The following is a 22,219-nucleotide window of genomic DNA, read 5'->3' on the forward strand; positions in this document are numbered from 1 at the left end:
GATAACCTTGTCATCGCTTAAGATAACAAGGTAATACATAGATTTTATTTTATTTTTTTGGGGGGGGGGAATGCACTAGGATTTCTTATAGGCAAAAATTATTATGTAATCTCAAGACATGCATGTTTTTTTTTTTGTCCATATTAAATAATATGTCATGTTTAAAATTACATTAAAATTATTTTCTGGTACAAAAGCATGGCAAAATTATTGGCAAATTTCTTTTTGTGACACTGAAAAAAAAAAGTAAAGTAATAAAAAAAAGGATGCAAATATAAAAAAACTGTAGAAATAAATCAGTAGAAAAATAATTTAGAAGGGTAAGGAGTAGTTAATTTGGGTTCATTAGTTTAAATAAGGGTTAACATGGGGTTAAATAGGCATACATTTTTTATGGAAAAAAAAAAGTTTTTTGTACCTAATGTAAAATCCTTTTAGGAGTTCATTAGGGGACTCAGTTACCTCCAATACAAGAGAGTTATATGCTGCCTACAGGAGATTGAACACTAGCAAACAAAGCACCAGTTTTGTAGAAAAGTAGTAGTAGGGGTGCATTATAAAGACAGAGGGGTGGGACCTGTGTTTGCTAATGAACTCCAAGAAAAGCATTTTCCATTATGTACAAAATCCTGTTTTCTTTATGGTTCATTAGGAACTCATGACCAATTCTGAAACAAAAGGGATGTCCAAAAGCGGTTCAATTGAGGGGCAAGCAACACAGCGAATAAAACGCCAAAAAGCCCTGCAAATGAACGGTTTACAATTAGGGCAGCTTCAAGCTCAAAGAACTGCCTGAAAACACTGTTCCATCTGGAAGGTCCTCAATGCATGCCACCATTGAAAGTAGAACTACTTATAGCACCCTCCTAGATAGGTGCCTGGTTAGGTATATTTAGTTAGAGGAGAGCAGAGGGGTTTTTTCCCCCAGAGGAGGAGATCCTGGCCTTGAGGACTGCTGCCCTCCCGGGCACGCCTGCTGTGTGTCTGCTGCTCCCTGAGGTCCCGGCTAGGCTAGCTATGGGGCCTATTTTGCTGGAGCTGACTGAGGGACTTTCATCTGGGGATCTGGTCTGGTATAACTGGAAAGAGGTACCTGGACGATATCGGAAAGGGCGCATCCAACTATCCAAAGACGTTAGTGAGTACAGACTGGAGAGAACTATCCCTGAGACTGTGTGCCATTCTCATCTCTCATAATGCTAGTTAGCATTGCTAAAAGAGAGAGACACTGTGCCTGGTGTTCTGAAACAACTCAGTTCATCAACTACTTGTGCAAGGACTCTTCTTACAATAATATTAGGGTCCTCGAGTTGCTTCTAGAGTTAATGGAGTATCCTACAGTTACCCTACCCTACTAAGCATAACCCTAAATTGTTCATTAAGCCAAAGCAGTGACTGACTGTGTGCCTGGCTGCAGGTGACCCTAGGGACCTTAAACTGCAGACTCCTGTAGGAGTGAGCGCTACATACTGATCTAAATATTTATTCCAGGTCAGCATTATCATTAAACAGCTATGATTTTCAGAAGGATGGGTCAAATCAAATCCCTATTTTTTTGTTTCACTTTTGTGAAAAAAAAATGCTTTTTCCTTCATGAATAGTAAAACTGGGAGAGATATCATCACTGGGCAATCTCCCCTGTCAGAACACAATAGCACAGCAGGCAAAAGTGCTGTACTAACATTGCATAGATTGTCTTTCATTTAGCCTTGCTGGGTTGAACGAAGAAAAATACGTAGTGTCTACCAAGCTTTAAGGTGTCTCTGCTGCTCCTTCATAGATAGAGAAGTTACCCTAAAACATGGAAGTGTTTTAGTGGCTGGATCACCAGATTGAAATAGTAGAAAAAAAAATAAAAAAAGACAATGCAGCCACGACACCTAAGTATTAGTAAACTGTAATATATTACATTTTTCTTTTGGGGTTTAGATGCACTTCAAGTTCAAACTTCGCAATTAACCACAGTGCTTTCACTGAAACACACTGACTACTATATGTGGTTGGGAGTTGTGGCTTATTCAGGTTTACAATAACAATTAAGATAAGTTTACCTTTGTTAAATGTCTGAATTCAGCCTTAGAAAACCCATATTACTAAAAAGTGGCAGAAGAATAAAAAAAACTAAAAACCATGCTCTCATCATTAACAAATGTCAGGTGCAACATACTTCCTGATTTTATCTTGGCTGTCCAATCTAGTGTAAAGTATATCACAAACAGGAACTGTCAGTAAAAGGGTTTTGTGTTCCTAAGTAATGGATAGTGCACAGAGTGCCTGCAAGATCAGTCTAGCATTACACAAAAAGGGTAATGGATTTGCCAGGGGAAAATCTTTTAGGAAAAAAACAGATTTTCATAAAATGGATCACTAATTTCCACTGGAGACATATTTATCTATTCATTGCTAGCAAAATCACACACTACAACAATATATTTCCATTTAATTAAAGCTTTTTTATTGTTAGTGCACAATAAAAAAAAATATATCTCTAAAAATTTAAAAAATAACCTTTTGACGTTCATGTAACAACTTGCACATAGAATATATAGTCAGAGATCTAAAATTTGATTTAAACATTTTTTTTTGTCTACCATCAATTAGATGTCTGTAATAATTTCCTCATTATTGCAGGTCAATGGTTACCAGAGTGGTCTTGGTCAGTTTCCTCACATACCGTAGTCCAAAAACATTGTAGATTATATGGCCTTTACCAAATGATATGCAGATCAGGGGGTTTTAAGCGGGGGCATGGAAACAAAAAAAATGGGGGTATGAGACTGGATCTCTGAATTGAAAAAAAATTGAAACAGGCTTCTCTGTATTATTGAAAACAAAAATGAAAGTGGAGAAATCAACTTTCAGTGTACATTACCCCCCAAGAAATAAGCATAATACATTATTATTATTATTATTATAATACAGGATTTATATAGTGCTAACAGTCTGCACAATGCTTTAGATTATAAAGAGAGACATATACTATACAATTAATTCAATACAATAGGGTAAATGTTTGGTTAGTCATATACTGCTTAGTAAATATTACCTGAACTTTTGTCTGTTACCATTAAGTACCCAGTGATGCTGCCAGTCCCCTTTGATGCCTGTTGCAACGTAACCACCCCAAGCACAAAAGCAGATATATGCCGACGTGGTCAGCTTGCATTCCTGGGTTCTCTGCTTTGAGTCACAGGACAATGTACCAATGCACTGTGTGCAGGTATCTCCTGTTATCAGTTATGTGGCCACACGGCCCACCCAGCCCTGCCAATTGACAACCAGGAGGGGACCGCAAACCTGATGTGTCAATCTGACAGATTGCTGGCATTGGCTTTTGGCAGCAGTTGTCCTCATTAAACCTTGTAATGCTGTGTTCATTGACAGTGGGTGCGTGATCACAAAACTAATACTCCAGTCTGACCCATTCATTGATTGGATGCCTGCTGTTTCTCTTTTCAAACATAGTCTATGCTTTGCATCTTCCCTGAAGTCAATGAGGGAGATTTATTAAAACTGGTGCACAAAGATTTCTGAGGCAGCTGTGCATAGTAACCAATCAGGTTCTAAGTTGTATTGTCAAAGCTTAATTGAACAAGCTGAATTTAGAAGCTGATTGGCTACTATGTATGGTTGCACCAGATTCTCTTTAGGAAATCTCCCCCAATGTGTCAGCCAATCAAAGGGTAATAACTACCCCACAGCTCACAGCTGTTTTTTAGTGAAGCACATAGCCCATCCATATATTAAACAGACACGAAGGCACTGCTGGAAAATAATTGTGGCCACACAAAATATTCACATTTTCAATTTGAACATTTTGACTTAGAGATGTACTCTCTTTTGTTGCCAGTGGTTTAGACATTAATGGCTGCGTGTAGAGTTATTTTGAGGGGACAGCAAATTTACACCGTTATATAAGCTGTACACAGCCACAATGTAAAATAGTCAAAGTGTATATAATGAGTATGGGCTGAAAGTGCGCACTCTCAGGTTTAATTTGAGGGTATGTACATCCAAATCCAACAAAGCGTTTAGGAAATTACAGCTCTTAAGATTAGCCATTCCCCCCTTTTCAAGGTACCAAAAGTAATTGGACAATTGAAACAAAAGCTGTTTCATGGCCAGGTGTAGGCTACTCCATTATTTCTTCATCAATTAAGCAGGTAAAAGGTCTGGAGTTGAGTCTAAGTGTGGTATCTGCATTTGGAATCTATTTCCATGAACTTACTTCATGCTTTCAAAGAAGGTGTCCATGCAAGTAAAACAGGCCACTGTAAGGCTTCAAAAAGGAATGAAATCCAGCAGATAGCAGCAACATTGGTTGTCAAATCAACAGTTTAGTACATTCTGATAAAAGAAGAACGCACTGTTGAGCTCAGCAACATAAAAAGGCCTGGACATCCACAGAAGACAACAGTGGTGGATGATCACAGGATCCTCTCTATGGTGAAGAAAAACCCATTCACAACATCCAGACAAGTGAAGGACACTCTCTAGGAGGTAAGGTATCATTATCAAAGTCTACAATCCAGAGAAGACTTCACAAGAGCAAATTACAGGGGGTTCACCACAAGGTGCAAACCATTCATAAGCCTGAAGAATAGAAAAGCCAGATTCGACTTTGCCCACAAAAATCTAAAAAAGCCAGACCAGTTCTGGAAAAGCATTCTTCGAACGGATGAAACTAAGATTACTCTGTATCAGAATGATGGTAAGAAAAAAGTGCAGAGAGGGCTTGGAGCAGCTCATGGTCCAAAGCACCTGTAAAACATAGTGGATGTAGTGCGATGGCATGGGCATGCATGACTTTCAGTGGCACTGGGTCATTGGTGTTTATTGATGATGTGACAGAAGCAGCCGGATGAATTCTGGAGTGTTTAGAGATATACTGTCAGCCCAAATTCAGCCAAATGCAGCAAAGTTGATTGGATGGTGCTTCACAGTACAGATGGACAATGATCCAAAACACACTGCAAGAGCAACGAAGGAGCATTTGATGGAAAAGTAGAATATTCTGCAATAACAGTTAATCACCTGATCTTAACCCAATTGAGCATGCATTTCACTTGCTGAATGCAAAACTAAAGGCAGAAAGACCCACAAACAAAGCTGAACAACTGAAGGCAGCTGCAGTTAGAGCCTGGCAAAGCATCAGAAAGGAGGAAACCCAGTCTTCGGTCCAGACCTGAATTGGGTTCCAGACAATTCAGGCAGTCATTGCCAGTAAAGGATTCTCAAAAAAAAAATATTAAAAATGAACATTTTATATATGATTAAATTAATGTGTCCAATTATATTTGAGCCCCTGAAAATGGGGGGGGGGGGGGAGTGGACTGTGTATAAAAATGGTTGTGGTTCCTAAAATTTGTACTTGATATTTACGTTCAACCCCTTGCATTAAAGCTGAATGTCTGCACTTCAAATTAATTTGGATTGTTTCGTTTTCATTTTATTCTGCTGCCATACAGAGCCAAGAGTATGAAAATTGTCCCTGTGTCCAAACATATATGAACCTATGAACTGACGTGAATGTATATGTAAAGCATTGCGTAAATTGTCAACTATATAACTACCTGTAATAAATAAAATTTACTGTATTAAACAAAATCCAACCAGATATAGCTAGCTTTGGAATGTATTTGCCGTATTGTATTTTAAATATGATCAAATCCTTAGAACTTACTTACAAATTTCCTAACTATCCAAATATAAAGTAACTACTAACAGCTTTTGAAGTCATATTGATATGTAATAGAATTGGTAATGATGATGATGATGATGATGATGATGATGAAACAGTCTGGAGAAGGGGGTATAAGGATTTATTTATTTACTGCTGTGTACGGACATTAATTTGTAAGAAACACCAAACAAAGTATGATATTATTATACCTACTCTGCAAAACTTTATTTAAATATATTATCAGTACATGAATTGTAGAACACCATGCCCCCAAACAAAACATGTAGAATTTGGTTGCAGATGTACAATAGACAAACTGTCTTCCCCCATGGTTATTAGCATCTCCTTTCTATTATACTTCTAGTATTCATTTTTGTGTGTAGCCATCATGTAACAAAAGCACAGATTTTGGATAAGAAATGTCATAATTGTGTGAAAATGAAATCTCTCTAAGTTAGTCTCATATTCCATTGTAGCCTACCTCTTTATCACATGGAAACTTCCAGTGGTAAGAGTCAAACAATGTGCTTCTTCTGATTTAAATAATGTACATTTTTTTCCAAAACATAGGAAGCAGAAATGACGTAAGAGGCTGGAAGAAAGACTAAATATTACACTCTAACAAGTAATCTACTGTAAATATTAAGATTATTTCACAAAACAATCACATGGAAAAACAGGATAAAACAGAGAAAGAAAAATTTCAAACATCTTCTAATATTTAATTATAGCAAACGACGCATATCATAATCAAACAAGTTATCCTTTTAACCACTTACATACTGGACCATTTTGCTGGTCAAAGACCAGACCACTTTTTGTGATTCGGCACTGCGTCGCTTTAACTGACAATTGTGCGGTCGTGCGACGTGGCTCCCAAACAAAATTGACGTCCTTTATTTCCCACAAATAGAGCTTTCTTTTGGTGGCATTTGATCACCCCTGCGGTTTTTATTTTTTGCGCTATAAACAAAAATAGAGCGACAATTTTGAAAAAAACGCATTATTTTTTACTTTTTGTTATAATAAATATCCCCCAAAAAGATATAAAAAAAAAAGTTTTTTTCCCCTCAGTTTAGGCCGTTACGTATTCTTCTACATATTTTTGGTAAAAAAAATAAATAAAATAAAAATCGCAATAAGCGATTATTGATTGGTTTGTGCAAAAGTTATAGCGTTTACAAAATAGGGATAGTTTTATGGCATTTTTATTAATAATTTTTTGTTATTTATTTTTTTTACTAGTAATGGCGGCGATCAGTGATTTTTATTGTGACTGCGACATTGTGGCGGACACATCGGACATTTTTGACACCATTGTCATTTATACAGTAATCACTGCTATATAAATGCAGTGATTCCTGCGTAAATGACACTGGCAGTGAAGGGGTTAACCAGTGGGTGGCAGTGTAGGGGTTAAGTGTCCCTAGGGGTGTGTTACTAACTGTGGGGGGGTTGGGCTTTCATTTAGTGAACACTGGTCTCTGCTCCAATCCCATGGAGCAGAGATCAGTGTCACTAGTTGCTAGGCAGAATGGAGAAATGCTGTTTACACGTCATTTCCTCCATTCAGCCGCCTCGTGAGACGATCGCGGGTATGCCCACGGCGATCGAGTCCGCTGAACCCATGACCGGACTCACGGGGGTCCCGACTGGCACGCGAGCGCGCCACCAGCGGCGCGCTCGCGATGGCAGGTCGGCATTGAAGATTGGACGTACCCGTATGCCAATATGCCTGCCCGTGCCATTCTGCCAACGTACATCGGCGTGCGCTGGTCGGGAACCGGTTAAAGGAACTGAAATTAGTTTGAGTTCACGATCAAACAAGTAATGAAAAAGATGCTCCAATTACCTTATTTTGAGCCACATACTTCAGACCTTTTTATTTTTATTTTTTTTAAGATGTATGACCTCCTTCCCTTGACTGATACTAGTCCAGCATAAACCAGGAATATAGGCAGTGGGCCAATAGCAAGAGGGGCATCCAGACCTCCTACTATGTTAATATTAGCTCACATGTCCATGTCACATAGCATTAGGGTGGCTTCCTCAAGTGGCAGGCTTTAAAAATCCTTGTTCACAAGATTTTTTTGTTTTTTGTTTTACATGAATGATACCATAGGCATTTTTTTCTTTGAAATCTTAATTGCTCTCTGCCACAGGTTCACTTGGATAAATTCACATTGGATTCCACATTTTATTCCTAAGGTAGAGTCTTTCCTTGGAGATTTTGTTGAAATTTCACTTAGGAGTGGACCCTACTGGACTTATAGTTTAACTCTCATACAGGCATTTTAGAAAAAAATCAAAACCTATATACAGTAACAATAATACCTATTTGCATGGTTACTGTGCATTCAGTCATGGCCAAAAGTTGCAATTACAAATGTTAAGGCATTCTCACGTTTATTTTGTTTGTATTGGTATGACACAAAAAAGTGGAGAAACAAAAAGCCAAATCTGACACCTTCCATTCAAAACTCCAAAAATGGAGTGGACATAATTATTGGCACACTCAATTTTATATTTGGTAGCAAACCCCTTCAAAAAAATAACTGAAATCAATCACTTCCTGTAACCATCAATGAATTTCTTACACCTCTCTACTGGAATTTTGGGCCACTCTTCTTTCGCACCTTCTCAAAATTGGAAGAAGTTTACAAAATTACAGGAGCATCACAAACTTGCAAGTAAACTCACCTGTACCAATTAACAGGTGCATACAACATAGAAATCGCATTGACAACCAGTTAAAAAGGTGAAAAACTGACAACCTTTCTGTTGTGAGTCTGTGTGCCACACAGAGCATGGAGAAGAGAAACTGTCTGAGGAGTTGAGAACAAAAATTGTGGAAAAGCATGGACAATCTCAAGGTTACAAGTTAATCTCCAGAGTTCCTAATGCTCCTGTTTCCACTGTGCTCAACATGGTCAAGAAGTTTACATACCACGGCACTGTAGCTAATCTCCCTGGAGAGAAAAATTGATCAAAGATTGCAATGAAGGATTGTTTGAATTGTAGATAATGAACTAACTTCCAGACAAATTCAAGCTGACCTTCAGGTACAGGGTACAACTGTGTCAGTTCACACCATAAGTCGCCATCTGAATGAAAAGGGACACTGAGAAGAGACCCAGGGAGCAGCCCACATATAAAAAAAAAAACAGATTGGAGTTTGCCAAAATTTACCGGAGGAAGCCAAGATCCTTTTGGAAGAATGTGCTGTGAACAGATGAAACAAAATTACAGCTTTTTGGTAAAGCCCATCATTCTACTTTTTAGGCCTTTAAAAAAAAAGAATATAGTCCCTACAGTCAAACATGGTGGAGGTTCATTAATGTTTTGGAGTTGCTTTGTTGCTTCAGGCACTGAATGTCTTGACCGTGTGCATGGCATTATGAAATCTGAAGACTACTAAAGAATTCTGGGGTGCAATGTAGGGCCCAGTGTCAGAAAGTTGGGTCTCTGTCAGAGGTCATGGGTCTTACAGCAGGACAATGACCCCAAGTACACATCTTAAAGCACCCATAAATGGTTTAAGACAATGCGCTGGAGAGTACTGAACTGGCCAGCAATGAATCCAGATCCAAATTCCATAGAGCACATGTGGAGAGATTTCAAAACGGCAGTTAGGAAAAGGAGCCCCTTCCAATCTGAGAGGCCTGGAGCAGTTGGCGAAAGAAGAGCGGTCCAAAATTCCAGTAGAGAGGTGTAAGAAACTCATTGAAGGTTACAGAAATCGACTGATTTGAGTTCTTTTTTCCAAGGGGTGTGCTACCAAACATAAAATTGAGGGTGCCAATCATTTTTTGTCCTGTCCATTTTTGGAGTTTTGCATGGAAGGTGTCAGATTTGGCTTTTTGTTTCTCCACTTTTTTGTGTCACACCAATACAAACAAAAGAAAAACATGAGATTGCCTAAACATTTGTAATTGCGACAATTTTTTGGACAAAGTGTTGCATTATCTGACAGAAATGCAGGGGTGTCAATATTTTTGGCCACGACTGTATGTATAATATTTGGGTATTCAGTGTTTCTTGCTGCACTTTAAAATCTACAGTGCCTTGCGAAAGTATTCGGCCCCCTTGAACTTTTCAACCTTTTGCCACATTTCAGGCTTCAAACATAAAGATATAAAATTTAAATTTTTTGTGAAGAATCACCAACAAGTGGGACACAATTGTGAAGTGGAACGAAATCTATTGGATAATTTAAACTTTTTTAGCAAATAAAAAAAACTGAAAAGTGGTGCGTGCAAAATTATTCGGCCCCTTTACTTTCAGTGCAGCAAACTCACTCCAGAAGTTCAGCGAGGATCTCTGAATGATCCAATGTTGTCCTAAATGACTGATGGTGATAAATAGAATCCACCTGTGTGTAATCAAATCTCTGTATAAATGCACCTGCTCTGTGATAGTCTCAGGGTTCTGTTGAAAGCGCAGAGAGCATCATGAAGACCAAGGAAACACCAGGCATGTCCGTAATACTGTTGTGGAGAAGTTTAAAGCCGGATTTGGATACAAAAAGATTTCCCAAGCTTTAAACATCCCAAGGAGCACTGTGCAAGCGATTATTTTGAAATGGAAGGAGTATCAGACCACTGCAAATCTACCAAGACCTGGCCGTCCCTCTAAACTTTTAGCTCAGACAAGGAGAAGACTGATCAGAGATGCAGCCAAGAGGCCCATGATCACTCTGGATGAACTGCAGAGAACTACAGCTGAGGTGGGAGAGTCTGTCCATAGGACAACAATCAGTCGTACACTGCACAAATCTGGCCTTTATGGAAGAGTGGCAAGAAGAAAGCCATTTCTCAAAGATATCCATAAAAAATCTCGTCTAAAGTTTGCCACAAGCCACCTGGGAGACACACCAAACATGTGGAAGAAGGTGCTCTGGTCAGATGAAACCAAAATCAAACTTTTTGCCCACAATGCAAAACGATATGTTTGGCGTAAAAGCAACACAGCTCATCACCCTCAACAGACCATCCCCACTGTCAAACATGGTGGTGGCAGCATCATGGTTTGGGCCTGCTTTTCTTCAGCAGGGACAGGGAAGATGGTTAAAATTGAGGGGAAGATGGATGCAGCCAAATACAGGACCATTCTGGATGAAAACCTGTTGGAGTCTGCAAAAGACCTAAAACTGGGACGGAGATTTATCTTCCAACAAGACAATGATCCCAAACATACAGCAAAATCTATAAAGGAATGGTTCACAAATAAACATATCCAGGTGTTAGAATGGCCAAGTCAAAGTCCAGACCTGAATCCAATCGAGAATCTGTGGAAAGAGCTGAAAACTGCTGTTCACAAACGCTCTCCATCCAACCTCACTGAGCTCAAGCTGTTTTGCAAGGAAGAATGGGCAAGAATTTCAGTCTCTCGATGTGCAAAACTGATAGAGACATACCCCAAGCGACTTGCAGCTGTAATCGCAGCAAAAGGTGGCTCTACAAAGTATTAACGCAAGGGGGCAGAATAATTTTGCACGCCCCACTTTTCATTTTTTTATTAGTTAAAAAAGTTTCAAAAATCCAATAGATTTCGTTCCACTTCACAATTGTGTCCCACTTGTTGGTGATTCTTCACAAAAAATAAAATTTTTATATCTTTATGTTTGAAGCCTGAAATGTGGCAAAAGGTTGAAAAGTTCAAGGGGGCCGAATACTTTCGCAAGGCACTGTATGTCCAGCCAAAACTCCTTTTCAAGTTCTGTACAGTGGTGAAGGATTAGACCTTGGTATTCAGACCACTTGCTGTTAGATTTCTTTCTTACTTTCTGTCAAAGTGACAATGGTTTTACTAGACAAGCAGAGAGGAAAAATCTGCAACAGGAACACAAACAGCAATGAAATGCTGAATAGGGTTCTAACTTTCCCCTCAGAAAAAGGACTATATTATATACCTGTCCATTATAGACCAACCGGCTTATCCACCCACTCTCCTGTCTGTCATTTTTCCTAGCAAGTCCAATTACAATATATACTTTTATATTTGTGGCCTAAAAGATCACTGTATGATCAACTTGATTTAAGCAAATGTGACACAATACAGTATCAGAATCAGTACCATATCCACAAGGCATGAACTAGAGCCATATCAGTGAGGACAGAATTAGTAAAATTATTGCGAGAACACAACTCAGAGCCATGTTCCAGAAACTAGTTCCATGCTCACAATATGAAAATCAGATCATTTTGCAAGACCATTTTCTCAGACTCAGCATCATACAGGAACACATCAATATGCACCATGTTTCAATAGACAGATACAATACCATATTGACAAAGCAAGATCGTGAACCATATTCCTAGGACAGAATTAGTACGATATTGACAGAATGAGAATTATAACTATGCTCCCACAGAGAGTAAGCATTACATAAAAAAATAAAATAAAAAAAATAAGCATTATATTCGCATAGAAAAAGTAAAAAGAAATTCTCAAAGACAGAATCAATACCTAACTGACACAACCAGGACCATGTTTGTAGACATTCAATACTGTGTCTAGTAGGGTCATCTCTAACAATAATATAAATAATGATGTGTAACAGTTTTTGCAGGGATGCCTGTATTATTGGATTATTCTTTAATAAGAGCAACAAATTGTGCTCCGTATGCTACAGCCCAGTTTTAATTCGTTCTGGTGGTCTTGGGCACCTGGTGTGTGTGTAATAAAAAAAAAAAATATATATATATATATATATATATATATATATATATATATATATATATATATATATATATTGTGGTAGTACGGAATCTCCAATCCTGGGACCGGGTTTTGGGAACAGCCAGAAGTCTGGCTGCATGATTGCACAGGTGGGTCTTGGGCTTAAAACAAAGCCAACACCATGGTTCTGGGCTCCACCCTCCCGAGGAGTCCAGGCGTGTAAGGGAGAAGAAGTGTGCATGTCTGCACAGGTCGGTCTGTCAGAGTAGACAGAGGGTCCAAGCTGGTGGGCTGAAAGAGAAGCTGTTAAAGAGTGCTGAGGTACTGGGTGTACAGGAACTCTGTTAAAGAGCCAAGAGGGCTGCAGCAGAAGTCTGAGCAGCAGTGCTGCTAAAGAGAGCCAGGTGGCTTGGTATTTTTGGTTCTACATACATTACTGCTGTGGAAAGCTGAAACCCCTGTGTGGGCAACTATTTTGTTATTTGACTTTTCTTTCTTTAATAAAAGTGGGCCTACGAGCCCTTAAACGACATCTGGTGTGGATCCAGCTCACTGGTAAGCTCTACCTTTAAGCTAAAATAACCCCCAAATATTACAAGTGGTGTTCGAATGCGGGAATCCGGGTCCTTGCTCTACAGTAAGTCGCATCAGGAACTATTGGCTGTGTGTGGAAGTGCAGCCAGGCAAAAGGCATTGCGTGTTGCAGGTGGTGTACCTGTGAATGAAAAGTCAAATTTTTTTTTTTTTTTTCCTTGCTATGAACTGTGTTTGTGTGCATGAGACAGCACAATCAGTGTGTGCAATGTGCAGGTGAGGAAAGCTTGCATGAAGAGAAAAGCAACTTGCTTTAAAAGAGACACTTTCATTTTCCTGGACTGTTTAAAGTTGCTCTGGAATCTCTAAGTATGGGTCGGTCAAAGCTCTTAAAAGAAGCCAGGTTTTCTGAAATGAGAGACAGAGCTCTGTGGTTGGAGGGGATGTTACCGCCTGAACGAGCCCCATACATACCTGATCAGAGTTTATCAAGGAGAAAAATGGCTGGGGTTGTCCCTAGCAACCCTGGTGCAATGAGTGCACAGGTGACTGCTGTTATGGAGAGTCCACCAGCATTTGAATCTGCAGTGGATTGGTGCAAGCGGCATTTAGCAGCACTGAACCAAGCTACAGAGGAAAGGAAGCCAACCCTCAGTGCAAGGGAAAAGCCGCTGGATGTCCATAACTGGAAGAGGGCTGTTGTTGCCCCTGGCAAAGCTGCTGCAGTTAAAACAACAGCTATTGTGAAAGATGTAAATGTGTCACAGCATGAGATGGGATCCAGCAGAGCGAAGCCCATGCGATATGCAAGGAGAGAGGCTGATCAAAGGCTTAGGATGAGAGGGGTTGCCCATAGCAACGCAAAGGAAGCCAATCGGGCTGTCTCTGTACCATGGGCTATGTCTAATAAGGATCGTGGAAAGTGGCTTAAGGAGGAACCAGTTTATTATGTTGGAGAGAGCCAGCAAAGTTCTGCTGGGAGAGTGCGGTCTCCCATGGCAACCGGAGTGAAATTTATGCCTGAAAGGAGCTGCAGTAGAGGTTTGGTTCAGCGTCCCCACAAAGAGGCCTGTGCATTCCGGCCAGCTGGGAATCGCCAGGAGAGAATCGCTTTTGGAAAGAATCGTCCAGTACCATGCCTGGAATGTGGCCAGCTGGGGCATGGCATGTTTTCTTGCCCTAGGTTGTGGAATACGGCTGGAGATAATGTTGCTGAGAAAGTTTTGTCTGTAGGCCCAGATTCCGGTGAAAATATGTTTGCAGTCACCCCTAGCAACAAGAAGTTTCCTGTTGTGCCTGCAGGGGGTGCTAAACGGTGGGAGATGCCTGCTGTGGTTTCATCCCATGGCCACCAGGAGGAGTTGGCCAGTAAAAGTGCAGCAGAGGACTGGTGCATAAGACGACGTACTCAAATGAAGATGGTGACACCAACTACTGCGGTGGGTAAGACTGTCTTTAATGAAATGATGGCTGGAACTGCTGATTTCATGTATAAAAGGACTGGTTACGAGACTGTCCATGACGATGTGAGAGTGACCCCAGTTAGTGGGGCCACTGAATGTGCATTTGAGAATGACTTTTCCCTATATAGTGGGAATGCAAGGGTTAAAATCCAAATAGAACCTGTGTTGATGACTAAAAGTGTTGTGTCTATTGACCATCAGGCTCAAGTTGACCATGGGCTAGGACAGCCTACAAATGCGAAAAATGCTATAAGTGTTACTGTTAATGAAAAGTTTAATGCTGTTGGGAAAACTTTTGCTCTGAAAGAACCTGAGGTTATCAAAAATGGGCCGTTGCCTGTAGCAACTGGTGGTAAGACAGCACAGTTGTCCACAGGAATCTCCAGGGAACTTCATGTGTTGGAGTCAGAGGTTGCCCTGGACAACTGCGATGTCACTCTGGTGGGACAGAATGGAACTGTACCGTGTAATGGTAATGTGTTAGTGCAAGCTGAGAAAGGTGGTGAATATGGTGTATTGCAACCTGTGCTACCACAGTCTGACATGATTTACAATGACTGGTGTTATGAGTCTGCAACTAAGCCAGTCTGTTCTTATGTCTCTCCTTGGGCAGATGGATCGGTGCTGAGGAGTACCGCAGAAGGGAGCTCACATACAACAGATTGGGATAGTTGGAGCAAAAATCTTATCTCCCTGATAGACGAGGCTTTTATGCACAAAGATAAGGTGGACACGGTTTCTGCTGGGCCAGCAAGAGGGGCTGCAGAACAGCCTGTACCTGAGGGCGCGGTGGCTGCTGCAGGGGTTAACCCTGGTGAGCAGGATGAAGCAAATAAGGGCACAGCAGAGACATTGTCCGTGACCCACAAAACTGAGGTTGGCATGGAGTGTCAACGTGATGTCACTGGTAATGTTCTGGAGCAGTTCACTGATGCTGAGCCTGAGAAGTTGTGTATAAGTCCAGCACCTGGCAGCGCTCTGGTGGAGCACCAGGCTGGGTTTACCTCCAGACGGGAGGAGGTTCCGTTAACCTTCGCAACTTTTCAAGTCTCAGCAAGTGGGTCTCTCTGCATCCCCAGTGTCATGGAAATCCCCAGGAAGGACTTAGGTCTGGAGTCAAGGGCCTGGTTTATAACTGAAGCATTAAAAGAGATGCTTGAACTTTGGGATGTACAGCCAATCTATACTAGTGTGTCTCCTCCACAGTCTGATGGGCTGGTACTGCGCAGTACCACTAGGTGGAGCACTGTATGGCAGGCTGTACAGAGCAAAGCAAAACAGGACAGGAATGGTTTATTCCTAAATTTGCTACTTTTGTTAAAAGTTGCCGCTACGTATGCTGCTAGATTAGATCCAGAAGAAATATTTGAGACAGACATTGGAGAAGTTGAAAATAAGCCTAAATTGCCTGTGGTTACACCTCCTAACAGCCAGATGGGAAGCATTTCTGCTGCTATGGTCCAGTGTGGTGCTGGTCAGTTGGTGAAGGGCGTGTATACTGCACCAGTAGAAAAACCACATGAGGTGGAAGGGCCATGTGTGGACCTGAAAGCAGCAGAGATCCTGACCAGGGCTCAAACAAAGGTGGTTAAAGAGACTGGGGTCCCCAGTCCAGTGCTTGGTTTAGGTGAAAAACCTAATAAGGTTCCCGGGACAGGGGAATGGACAAGGAGCATGGTAAAAATTGTATGTGGATCAGACGAGAGCTTGCCTGTTCCGGTGGATAAAAATACAGGTAGCATCAGAACGGGTCAAGTGGTAGGACAGCTGCCTGCAGAGTGGGTGAACCCAGGGGAGGTGGCGTCCTGTGAGGTTCCTGTGGGTGATGGCGGCCCTCCAGTATGTGTGCCCTCTGTGGACTTTACCCTATCAAATGTTGGAAAAAAAGGCATTGGTGACATGTGCAACATTGAGAGGTCTAATGTTGGTTTGAATATGTCTGTCAATGATGAACCAAATAATGTGTTAATGGTACATGATAATGTGGTGTCCAAAGGTACAGGTAAACCTGATAATCAATTAGTGACTGCTGAGTCAGGTACCAGAAATAAGAGGTGGGTTTCCGTTCTAAACACTATAGAAATAGGCCCCCTACAGTCTCAGAACAGTACTGCTGAGAGAGTTTTGGGGAAACCTGGGAACCTGAAGCGTGGAGGCAGAAGGGTTGGTAGGAAGACCAACGGGAACCCATTAAGATTTCAGGAGAGGAAGTGCTTGTGGAAATGCACTCGGAAGAAAAGTTGGGAAGGTCGCATCAAAGCTCATAGCAGAGTGATAGTAAGGCTTAGAGGGAGACCCCAAAGGAGGCATTGGGTGGAGTTCCCCGTTAGGAGAAGCGAGGTTGGACAGGAGGGTACTTCTGTAAATGGTATCTGGCACAGAGGTGCCAAAAGTAACTTGGGTGTTCCGCCCTCGGGGTCGAAACAAAGGGGGGGGATATGTGGTAGTACGGAATCTCCAATCCTGGGACCGGGTTTTGGGAACAGCCAGAAGTCTGGCTGCATGATTGCACAGGTGGGTCTTGGGCTTAAAACAAAGCCAACACCATGGTTCTGGGCTCCACCCTCCCGAGGAGTCCAGGCGTGTAAGGGAGAAGAAGTGTGCATGTCTGCACAGGTCGGTCTGTCAGAGTAGACAGAGGTTTCAAGCTGGTGGGCTGAAAGAGAAGCTGTTAAAGAGTGCTGAGGTACTGGGTGTACAGGAACTCTGTTAAAGAGCCAAGAGGGCTGCAGCAGAAGTCTGAGCAGCAGTGCTGCTAAAGAGAGCCAGGTGGCTTGGTATTTTTGGTTCTACATACATTACTGCTGTGGAAAGCTGAAACCCCTGTGTGGGCAACTATTTTGTTATTTGACTTTTCTTTCTTTAATAAAAGTGGGCCTACGAGCCCTTAAACGACATCTGGTGTGGATCCAGCTCACTGGTAAGCTCTACCTTTAAGCTAAAATAACCCCCAAATATTACAATATATATATATATATATATATATATACATATATATATATATATACATACATATACACACACACACACACACATATTTATATTATGTAAATGAAGAATAATCTGTGCAGAAGTAGAAAAGAGAATCTATAAATCAAAGCTGCCAGCACTCTAGTTGTGACACTAAATATAAGAACTATAAAATCCAACAGTGTAGAGCTATAATCAGTGAAAATCAATAAAATTTACAATTTAACAAAATACAAATCATAACATAAGGACAGCATTAAAAATCACACTGTGAAGCAATTCACTAATCATAATCACAAATTAATAAAGAAAGTGCAATTGTGCAAATAAAGTCCTGAAAAAAACACCAAGTGAGCAATGGTAAACCAGAATTTTTTTCTCTCCTACAAAACACACTACAAGTTCACAGGTGATTTTCCACTATGGTGAAGCTTCCACCTTCTAGTTCAGCAATATATCCCTTTTGACACACCTCCAACCACATGCAATAAAGTCACAAGCCTCCTACCGGATGATGTGAACCACTGAATGTAAAAGGGTCAGAAGCGCATTAAACAAAAGTGACTCCAGTGGTGTTCTGGACCACTGTCACATCCATCCATGCTTAATGTCACCAGCACCCAATAAAGGAATACAGAGGTGGTCTATTGTGTAGTACTTAAACTACCCTTTTATTAACATGCAGCATACAATGACAGTTCAAAAATTTGAAACACATAAAAAAAAACAAGCTTACAGGGCAGGATAAGAAATCAGTTCATCATGATGTCATTTCCTGACGAAAAAGCATTGGAAACTTCATCACGCATTGTCCCAGTGATTGTCTGTTCAGATGAACTGCCTACTTTGGAAAATTGTGGCTGCTGCCTTATGATGAGCCAGAACAGGATTTTGTATTTTTTACATTTGAACACCTTATATGTGCTATCCAGTCTTCTCAATTTATCCTTCTACCAAATCTCAGCTTTACACATATGCAGCAGACAGGTCTTCTCAATAACCATCCTCCACAGAAAATCTTGTCAGACCTTGCAGCGGTATGAAGCCTGTTCAGTAATGCAAAAAATCTGGCTTCTTTGCTCGTTTCTCCTAATGGTGAAATAAAGAGTGAAAATCTAGCATAGTAGGGATATCCTAGCAATCTGTATATACTGTACTATACTCTGACCTTGGATGCCACTTGCACTACTGTGCTAGCAAGGACCTCATAATAGATCAGAGAAGGCACATTTGTTGTATTAAGGAGGTCAGAACTACCCTGTGTCAGTGCATAGCCAGACTAAGCAGTATTGATATATAACTAGACTGTACTAGATTTATCCATTATGGAAAGCGGGGAACCCCAGGGTTCTGTCCTGGGATCAATCCTATTTAATTTATTCATCAATGACCTGGAGGGTGGGATAACAAGCTCAATTTCAGTATTTGCGAACAATACTAAGCTAAGCAGGGCAATCATTTCTCTGCAGGCACTGGAAACCTTGCAAAAAGATCTGAACAAATTAATGGGGTGGGCAACACATGGCAAATGAGGTTTAAAATAGAAAAATGTAAGATAATGCATTTGGGTGGCAAAAAACATGAATGAAATCTACTCACTAGAGGTTGAACCTCTAGGGGAATCTAGGATGGAAAAGGACATGGGGGTCCTAGTAGATGATAGGCTCAGCAATGGCATGCAATGCCAAGCTGCTGCAAGCAAAGCCAACAGAATTTTAGCATGCATTAAAAAGGGGATTAACTCCAGAGATAAAACAATAATTCTCCTGCTCTACAAGGCTCTGGTCCGGCCGCACCTGGAGTATGCCAACCAGTTCTGGGCACCAGTCCTCAGGAAGGATGTGCTGGAACTGGAGAGGGTCCAGAGAAGGGCAACAAAGATAATTAAGGGACTGGAGGATCTTAGCTACGGGGAAAGACTGCAAGAATTGAACTTATTCTCTCTGGAGATGAGACACTTGAGAGGGGATAGAATTTCAATGTACAAATACCGTACTGGTGACCCCACAATAGGGATAAAACTCTTCCACAAAAGGGAATTTAAAAAAGGACATGTGGTCATTCACTAAAATTAGAAGAGAAACGGTTTAACCTTAAACCGCGTAGAGGGTTCTTTACTGTAAGAAGCGGTAAGGATGTGGAATTCTCTTCCACAAACAGTGGTTTCAGCAGGGAGCATAAATAATTTCAAAAAACTATTAGATAGGCACATGAGCAAACACAACATACAGGGATATACAAGCTAATGTTGATCTAAAAATACACACAGGTTGAACTTGGACTTGTTTCTTTTTTTCAACCTCACCAACTATATAATGGGCCTGTCTGCGATGCACTACTATTACCTAATTATACAAATACTAGGCTTGATTATTTCAATTGGAATCTCAGGAGCCATACTTACAGACACTGTCACCCAAGACTCAAAAGGCTGTGTGCTGTTTACAAATCTACAACACCATCCATAATATTAGCAGCCTATCCGAAAAAAAAAAAATTTATAAAAAAAAAAAAAAAAAATGGAATGCTAAATTTTGGCCTATTTTTTTTTTTTTTTGGAGTAACATCAACTGAGATAGTTTTGCATATTTATAAAACTGACCAAATTTCTCAACTCATTTTTCTATCTTTTGACAAACATGAAAGAATTTGAAAAATCCATTTTATACGAGTTTTTTTGTGGCAAAATATTGTGCTGCTTATTTACAGCCCTGTAAGCCTGGCACAGCCTATGATTTCGTCGTCGGAGAATGACCTTTTCTTTAAGATATGTTCTTTTCATTTATTTGTTTCATTTTGTCAAGTTAACCTTTCTTTACAAATTTGTCTACTTTCTTCTTCTTTTACAATTCACTTTGTCACTTTCCATGTCAAACTTACATAATCCGGAAAAATGGAAGACCACTGTAGGAAAAGCAGTTCTTTTTCCAACCTCGTAAATGGGCTCTGAAAGTGTTAAATGAAAAGTAAAGCCTAAAATATCCCTTCGTGCGCTACGTTCCAGATGCTTACAATAATGTATAAAACAGACAGGGAGACTAACATTGTTTTATCCCCATTCGGCAGTCATTTATCTTGTTAGAATATGATTTGGTATTTTTAAACAGGGTCTGAGCCAAATCATCCAGAGATGTACTTCCTTGCAGGTGTGCTGCTTAGCGCTCATTAGGAGAACAGAAATATTTCTGTAAATCCGGACATCTGACGATGATGGAATTTAACAGTCTGTCAAGAACTGAAATCAACCCATAAAAGTAGTGCCTATTTCAGCGATTTATACGATTAGCCTAATTTAACAGTACAGTACCCTATCTTTAGTCTCCTCTGGAGTTCTGGAATCACCAGACCAAGACAAAGTATTGGGTTTCCTAATACACCTCTTTTTTTCGGCTCCACAACAAATCCAGTGCTTGACTTAGTGTCCTTCTTGTGTGAAAGTCATATCCATGGCAACATGGCAGCTATCCATGCAGGCAGTGCAGCTTAACGGAGCAGCTTGAACATTCAATACTTAAGCATCTTCCAGGTGTCCTTACTAATGTGCAACAAAATGAGCACAGCCTGGGATTTCACACCTGTAGATATGGACCTCATTTACCCTCCGGACTAGTGATACGGCAAGAAAGTGCAATGCAAGCGACCTACAAAAATTCAATCCATTTATTTCTATTAAGTGGAAGACGATATGTTTGAATCGTTTAGACCTGCCAGACCAATCACATACAGAACACCATTGTATAGAGGGTCCCAGAAGAATCCATGGATTATTATGAGCAATAGAATTTGTATCAGAGCTGTAAAGCCAAACCCCCAGTAAACAGCTACATCCACACACTGTGAGAGACATTTCAAATGATAAAGGATTTTTTTTTATTGCAGTTAAAGTTACTCTAAACTCTGGTTAAAAATATAAAAGTCTATATACAGCATGTATGTATTCTTAAAGTGATTGTAAACTGTCAGCTTATGAAACAGCCCTTTCAGTTTAAAATAGAAATGAAAGGCAAAACATTTGTGAAAAGAAAAATATATAAATCATTTTTCCCCCCTTCTAATGCCCCGTACACACGGTCGGATTTAACAACGGAAAATGTTTGTTCGGAGCTTTTTGTTGGAAATTCCAACCATGTGTAGGCTCCATTTTCCATCGGAATTTCCGACACACAAAATTTGAGATCTGGATCTCAAATTTTCCAACAGCAAAATCCGTTGTCGGAAATTCCGATTGACCCTCGCTAGTGGTTGAAAGGTTAATAGCTCCCAAGTTGTCGAAGCGCTTTGCAGGTGCTTTGGCAGCACTGCCCATTAATTTCAATGAGCAGGGGTGGTAGAGGAGTGGTGTATACCACTTTCACCGAGTGGAAAGCACACTGGCTTCAGGGAAGAGCAGGGCAGCGGTGATCACAACACAACAGATTTACCAGTTGGCAGATCATTCCCAGTGCCAGGGCACAGCACTAAACCATGCGAGTGGCATTTTTGTTCTTTACAAGTTTCTTTTAATAAACGGTATCACGATATGTCCTTTCCGTGATGTTGTTTTTTTTCCATGCACCGGATCTAATGAGAAGGACTCCATGCCTCCAGGTGGACCAATATGCATACATTTACCTGTGGATGGACTTTTTCTTTATGAATTTGCACGGGTGGATGTCACATATGTTTGGATATTACTTATTTATTTTCTTGTTACAAGTTTTGTATATTCATTCACTTGGTTTAGTTGATTTTTTTTGGCTATTCATTTAGCGTTTCACTATACCATTCTATGTGTGTTTCTGCATATGAGCCTGATAGCTCTGGTATATAACAAATAGACTTTTCTTTTCACATCAATTTTGGAACATTTTCAATTTGGTTGTTTAGTGGTTCACATACTAAATTCATG

At 40.5% G+C, this 22,219-nt stretch overlaps 1 protein-coding gene across 2 annotated transcripts in view; it reads right to left on the reverse strand.

Annotated features, from left to right (window-relative positions):
* The window catches only part of BCL2 (BCL2 apoptosis regulator), a 267,870-nt gene that overhangs the window by 189,219 nt on the left and 56,432 nt on the right, over nt 1-22,219 (reverse strand). The window contains exon 3 of one of the 2 annotated variants that reach the window (XM_077492074.1): nt 18,054-18,420. The exons of the other annotated variant lie outside the window; for it this stretch is intronic. Within the exon in view, the coding sequence (XP_077348200.1) occupies nt 18,382-18,420 (39 nt within the window). The 3' untranslated portion in view covers nt 18,054-18,381. Of the gene's footprint in view, nt 1-18,053; nt 18,421-22,219 lie in introns of those variants that run through there. 2 annotated transcript variants of the gene reach the window in all.

Source organism: Lithobates pipiens, unplaced genomic scaffold, assembly GCF_037356315.1.
Source record: "Lithobates pipiens isolate NorthernLeopardFrog02 unplaced genomic scaffold, aLitPip1_a1.2 Scaffold_19, whole genome shotgun sequence".
NCBI classification, from domain to species: Eukaryota; Metazoa; Chordata; class Amphibia; order Anura; family Ranidae; genus Lithobates; species Lithobates pipiens.